The sequence below is a fragment of the Propithecus coquereli genome, unplaced genomic scaffold, assembly GCF_000956105.1.
Source record: "Propithecus coquereli isolate 6110/MARCELLA unplaced genomic scaffold, Pcoq_1.0 Scaffold129, whole genome shotgun sequence".
Taxonomy (NCBI): domain Eukaryota; kingdom Metazoa; phylum Chordata; class Mammalia; order Primates; family Indriidae; genus Propithecus; species Propithecus coquereli.
The window spans coordinates 3,116,553-3,123,161 of NW_012137080.1; the positions used below are offsets into that span (position 1 = coordinate 3,116,553).

Genomic DNA, 6,609 nt, shown 5'->3' on the forward strand with positions numbered 1-6,609 from the left:
CCAGAGGAGAACTATGTTGGCTTTCAAATACTACCTTCTGATAATCTGGAGCATAAGAACAATCAACTTTTATGCAAAGAACAGTTGAAGAGTAAAAGCTCACTGGAAACCCTTGTGGACAAAAACAACTTTCATAAATACAAGAAATCGAATTTTATAAATTGGTATTTGCAATCCAGCCTAAATTCACAATGCATACACTACCAGACTGATATCTAAGGCTCAGAATGAGATAAACAGGATTATGATCCACATTCAAATCGTAATATAACCATTAGGGGAAATAAATTACATATAAAAACCTTAAATAATGTTACCACTTTTTCTGCTTAACAAATTTATAAAAATACTGGAGCTAGTTTATCTGGAAATGACTTAAGCATTAAGAGACGTTCAAATTATAATGTTTAGTATAATGTAATTTTTTAAAATCTAATTTTAACTTAGATACCTTTCTGAACTGAATCACATTTAACTAACCTAAAATGTGTAGGTAAATTTTGTAATTCAAAATATCAAATACCTCTGTCTTTCAGCTTTGTATGAGCTAGTGAGGTCATCAAAAAGCTTGCCATTCATTTCCATTAGGGTTTTCAGCACATTGTATACCAGTGCTACGATGGTCCTGAAACGAAAATGAGCCAGTCCCGGATTATTGGTGCTGCTAACAGAGAGGAAAAGTAACACTATCATCTCTAAAATAGGTTAAATGTTGCCCGATTCATTTACTGCATTTTAGAGATGATAAAACTAAGATTCAAAGGTTTGGAATTTGCTCAGGGTCACACAGCTAGTGGTTGTAGAGATGGTTTGTCTGACTCCCATCCTTCCCCCTTCATCATTCTTAAACTCTAGCTAAAAACTGGTTATCTTCACTTCTGCTTTAGAGTCTCATGTCTGAAACCTTGAATAACAACATGAAAAAGATCCAACTACCAAAACTTGTAAGAAAAAAGTAGCAAGTAGGATATTAGAATATACACATTCTAAATATTACTATAACCTGCACTTCAGCTTTCCCCCAGGACAGTGCCATCTGTACAGGTGAGACTGTGTACTGGGAGCAGATCAGAACGACTGCATTAAGCGAGCTGTTTGTGTGTCCTCTGTAGAAACCTGGTTGGTCTCCCCAACAGGGTTTGACTAGACACTGGTGCAGAATGTTATACCAGATAGTCCTACCTCCAGAGAGATTTGCAATTTTAAATTGACATTAAAACCATATGCTAAAGAAAATACATGTAACATTTACAACTTTATATAAAATACAGAATAAAACTGTGTGATGTTAACCAAGTTCCAAATCTGTATAGTTTCATGTCTGAGTTAGGAAATAAAGTGACAAAAAGCTTAAAAAAACAAAGATACTTACGGATTCCAGTGTTCTTTGGAAATTTTGTACAAACTGGCAAACATAATTGGCAGAATTTTATCAATATTCTCCTCAATTAAACTGAGAATATATTCATTATTCCAGAAATACAATGCCCTTTCTGCAACCTAAAAAAGACATTTAGAAATGTCAAAACTACGAGAGAAAAGAAATAGTATAAAAAAAAGTATAGCTTCACTGAAAACATCATACCTGAAAATGAGAACTGGATACACACTTGGATATCTGCTTAAAAAGTGGCTCTTCAATCTTTTTGAACTGTGTTGGTTCAATGACATCTAAGATTTCTTCAATTTCTCCTAAAAACATCACCTAGGTTTAAAAAATTTTCTTTAAGAAACATAAATTATATGATCTCAATGAAACCATACAAATGAGAAGGTTAATCTACAAATTCTACAGGGGGCAAGAAAAGGTCTGGATGGTATACAATTTACTATAACGTACGGTGGTTCTACCAAGTCTCCATACATCTCCTGCTCCGTAACAGCAGCAATGCAGCCAACCCAGAGAAGCATGGTTTATATTTATACCCCTGGGATTGAGAAATTCTAACAAAACCCACCTCTTTCTGACTGCATGTTTTTGGCCAAAATTTCAGCAGTCCTCTGATGACCTAAAAACCAAGAAGTTTAGCATGAATTAAACAATGAAGCTAGTTAATCTCAATGGCTGTGATTATTAAGTAAATATTGCTTAACTTTCCCCTCCCAACCCCCTTTTTTGAATGCAGATTAACATCACATTCCTTCTAAATGGTTTTAGCTTAAGGTACATTATTGCTACTGTTTAATAACTCTGCAGGGCTATAATGAAATGCTATTAATGTAGACCAAAAATATGAAAATAAAATATGACACTTACTGGTTCTGTTAGTGTTGTATCTTTCTCCAGGAACTGTACCACACAGTAGGCTAGCTAAAAGGTAAGGCACAGTTTATAAATATTACTGAGTGAGATAACATTTAGTGATGACAAGTTTTTTTTATATTTAGCCAACAAAAATGACTACACTGTTTTGACAAATTTTATTTCAATATATGAAAATACATTCACAATTTTGAGTATATACTCATTCACAATTGTGTAAATTTGACCTTGAAAGTAACTTCTAATTCAAGGAAGAGTTTTTAGTAGTAATTTCTAACTATAAAGTTAAATGAATTAAGACAAGAGCTAACATTTTAGCATGTTCCTGCATGTATACCTATGCTGATATATTATTATTCTCTAAATACTAATAGAGGAGACCAAAATCTCTCTAGGTTATCGTGGCTGGAAGGAACGTTCTGCAGATATGTGGGATTTATTCAAAGTCGCACAGTTATTTTAGGTCAGGGCCTGGACTAGAATATAAGAAAACTTGGTATTATCTTTTTTGTATCTACACTTCAAGTTCATAGGTCTTATTTAATAACTAAATATAATATTTTAAAATAGTAAAAATTTGCTTTGGGTAACTTTGTAAACAAATTGCTTAATTATACTTAAAATTGTCATCTTGATATTTCTCTGCCTTTATGTTTATTTGCCTTTGAAACAATATTCATTTCATTTGAAATTTTTCTGCAACTTACCTGAGCATGAAACAAAGCTAATCCTTTTGCAGTATGCATAGGAATAAGAACCTTCATTAGAAATTGTTTATGTTCTGCTTTCAGTGGCAATGCAAAGCCATTGATAATACTGGAGGAAAAAAAAGGCAGGGGAAGGGTTAAGTAGTTACTACTTTGTTTCTGAAAGTTATAATATCCACGAGTACACAAGGAACAGTGCTCTGCTTCAATCCTGATGTTGAATGACTATTCATCTTCGAACGACTTTAGGAAGACTATTACTAAGAAAGCTGTTCCTCTAAGTCATTCAGTGATCCCAAAAGAAAGTTAGGGCTGCCAAGTAATGCCCCAGGAAGTAATTTCTGTCCTCATTTTGCATGACGCCTACCACCTGATGCATTGTTGCCATTGCTGTTCCTCCCTAAAGTCACAGGAGAGTCGGTATCACAATACTGACATTGTATAGAATTTTCAATATTTTCTGAAGTAAATGTTGGGTAATCTGAAATTAAGTAGTAGTTCTCTCCACAATCATTCTCTAAATAGTAATGGAGGGGTCTAAAATTCTCTCAAGTTAATACTGCTATGTAGTAAATAAGCAAGGCAAAATAAAATGTTCATATAAACTAAAACCAAAAACTATCAATTCTTCTAAAAAGAGCAGATGGATTAGGAATGATCAACATCTGAACAAGAATTCTTGCAGCTTCCTCAAAGATTGACCACAGCTTATTTCATCTCTTCCCAATCAGACCTATAAATTTCTGTGGCAGCCTGCAAGATCAGGCATAAAACATGCAGCAGCTTCAAAAGCAAGAAGCTGGTCTTGAGACATATCTTATATGGCAATACTTTAACCATGCTGACCCCCTAAAAACCTGTAATAAGAATTCAGTTGAGAAACTATGTCCTATGATCTGTTTTTAAACTCTAAAATATGAAATAATTTCTCCAGCCCCAGCTAAGATTTTAATACATATAACATTCACAGTTACTTAATTCTTAAAAAGAACAAAACACCTGACCTACCTTCCTAATATTTCAAGGAGTTCAGCAACACCATTGAAATGTTCTGTTTCATATATAAACCTGAATTTAAAATAAAGACAGATGTAATAAAAACCAAACATCAGAAAACTAAGAGAAAAAGAAAAGTGAAGAAATCAAAGAGCAGCTGTAAGAAACACACAAGTTGCTTTAGGTTTTCTTCTTTGTAAGCTATTTTGCCCCAAATCAGTTAATTCACAGGAATCTTACAAAAGAAGTCCTATTTCCTATTAAGTCACATATGCCTTCACTAAAAGTTGCCATATGTGAAGAAAACAGAACATCACTTCACCTGGAATGTTTTGTTTTTATTTAGAGTCAGGGTTTCACTCTGTCACCAAGGCTGGAGTGCAGTGGCACGATCATAGCTCACTGAAGCCTGAAATTCCTGGGCTCAAGTGAGGCGATCTTCCCTCCTCCAGCCTCAGCCTCCCTAGTAGCTAGGACTACGTGCATGTTCCACCATGCCTGGCTATTTTTTAAAATTTTTTCTTTTTTTACAGACAGAGTCTTGCTATGTTGCCCAGGCTGGTCTTGAATTCCTGGCGTCAAGCAACCCTCCCACCTCTGCTTCCCAAAGTGCTGAAATTACAGGCATGAGCCACCATAACTGGTCCATTTATTTACTTAATTTTTAAGATGGATTTTCTCAAAGAAATGCTTTTCAAAACAGGAAACCTCTACTCATAGGAAAATCCAAGAGAGAAGGACTGATAGGTAATAAAGCCACTTTTACTGAGAATTTCCCTAAGCCTCAAACTACACAGGCTTTTAGCTTTCCAAGATTAGGATCACCTTTAAAGCAGAGAGACATAAGTGATTACAGAACAGGGCAGGTAGCGTAAATGGCTGAAGTGCATTTAGGAGATGATGACAGAGAAAAGGAGAAGGATGCTCTCTCTAGAGGAGGCAGCTATTACTCATCTGTAATTGTTGCAATGTGGGAGTGCCAGCCCAATCTTGCCAGATCTTCAATTAATTAAAACAAACAAACCAAACCTTAAATGTAGGTGTTAATGTAAAATCCCCTGATTTGAAGCAACTGCTTAACAGATTAACATTCATAAAGTACAGTCAGCCCTCTGTATCTGTAGGTTCTATCTTCATGGATTCAACCAACCACAGATAAAAATATAACAACTATTTACATAGTATTAGATATAAGTAATCTAAAGGTAATTTAAGTATATGAGAGGATATGTGGAGGTTATATGCAAATACTGTGCCATTTTATTTATATAAGAGACTTGAGTACCTACGGATTTTGCTATCAGCAGGGGTCCTGAAACCAATCCCCCACAGATACCAGTCAAATGGTAGGCCCCATATAAATTTAATTAGCTTTGTTAGAAAAGCAAATGAAAGTACTTCCAAGAACTATTGTTTTAAATAGTATTTATAAACAAAAATTTTAAACAAAAAACTCAAAGAAATAGATAACTAGCTAAATTCTCTTCTCAATAAATCTTAAACACGAATAACATTGGTATTACCTACTGAAAGTTGCCCTAAGCCTTTTTGATACGACAAGGGGCCCATTTGTCATTCTATGGCGAAGGAATCTTGCTCTTGCTCTGTAAACCTATCCTGTCCTTCCTCAATCAACTTCCTTTCATGCTTGCAAAAAAGAAAAAAGTTGCCCTCATGACTACTATCATTTAGATTAAGGTTACTAGTTTCTAAAAAGTTAGATCCAATCAAATGGTAGCTACAAAATAGGCTAAAGATGACTCAAATACTATCAGCTAAATCTACAGATTTCAGATATTATAAATTGACCTAAAAAGAACTTGAATAAAAAGAAGATATGTAGGGGGAAAAACAGTAAAGTGCTATATACGAATAAATGACAAATTTACCTGAGAAAAATGTTGTTAATTTGTTTTCTGATGAATGCTCTTAATCCAAGAAATTTTCCATAAATTCGGTGTAGAACAGTCTTCAGGAAGTCACGTTCTCTGGGATCTTCACTATCAAAAAGCTCCAGGAGCTTTAAAAGAAATCTGAGAAATTACTTTTAAAAAATAATCGAGCTAAAACTTCATTTTATTCTCATTTTAAGATTATCTGTGAAATCTTTAAAAAACTTTTAGAGATTTTGCTTTACCAGATTGATTTTATTCTTGCTAAATAATGAAGCTAAAGAAAAGCTTAGGGAATATTTCTTTTCATTTATTTCATTTCGAAATATGACAATAAATAGAAACACTTCAAAAAGTGGACTTTTTCTCTGCCTTGCCAATGATTTTAAAATTCTTTCCTATTCTCAACTACTAAACATAGCTCACAATCTTAAAATGTTAACATTTGAGGGATTTTTAATGCTTTTTGTGAGTCAAAGTTACATACAAAATCTTAAAAGATTGCAAATTATCAGATAAATGAAGCTTAAAAAAATCCATGTGTAAATGTATATTTCTAGTTTACTAGAAAGATTTATATAAACTAAAGCTTCTTTTCATGATTTTACAATAAAAAAAATTCAAGATGGTCACCATACCAACAGCTCAAAAATTAATATTCAGTTATTAGGATAAAATATCAGACATACTAACAGAGTGGAAATCGTACATAAAATAACACTGAAATAAAAAATGAGGCCAGGCCGGGCGC

At 33.8% G+C, this 6,609-nt stretch overlaps 1 protein-coding gene across 2 annotated transcripts in view; it reads right to left on the minus strand.

Annotated features, from left to right (window-relative positions):
- Positions 1–488: 488 nt before the first annotated feature.
- Positions 489–6,609, minus strand: part of PPP2R5A (protein phosphatase 2, regulatory subunit B', alpha) — a 62,743-nt gene continuing 56,622 nt past the window's right edge. The window contains exons 5-12 of one of the 2 annotated variants that reach the window (XM_012638360.1): positions 5,856–5,986; positions 3,979–4,038; positions 2,971–3,079; positions 2,258–2,311; positions 1,959–2,009; positions 1,586–1,705; positions 1,373–1,500; positions 489–625 (exon numbers count right to left, since the gene is read on the minus strand). In XM_012638360.1, coding sequence (XP_012493814.1) covers positions 508–625; positions 1,373–1,500; positions 1,586–1,705; positions 1,959–2,009; positions 2,258–2,311; positions 2,971–3,079; positions 3,979–4,038; positions 5,856–5,986 — 771 coding nt within the window. In that variant the 3' untranslated portion in view covers positions 489–507. Of the gene's footprint in view, positions 626–1,372; positions 1,501–1,585; positions 1,706–1,958; positions 2,010–2,257; positions 2,312–2,970; positions 3,080–3,978; positions 4,039–5,855; positions 5,987–6,609 lie in introns of those variants that run through there. The other variant, XM_012638361.1, reaches the window with a different exon arrangement.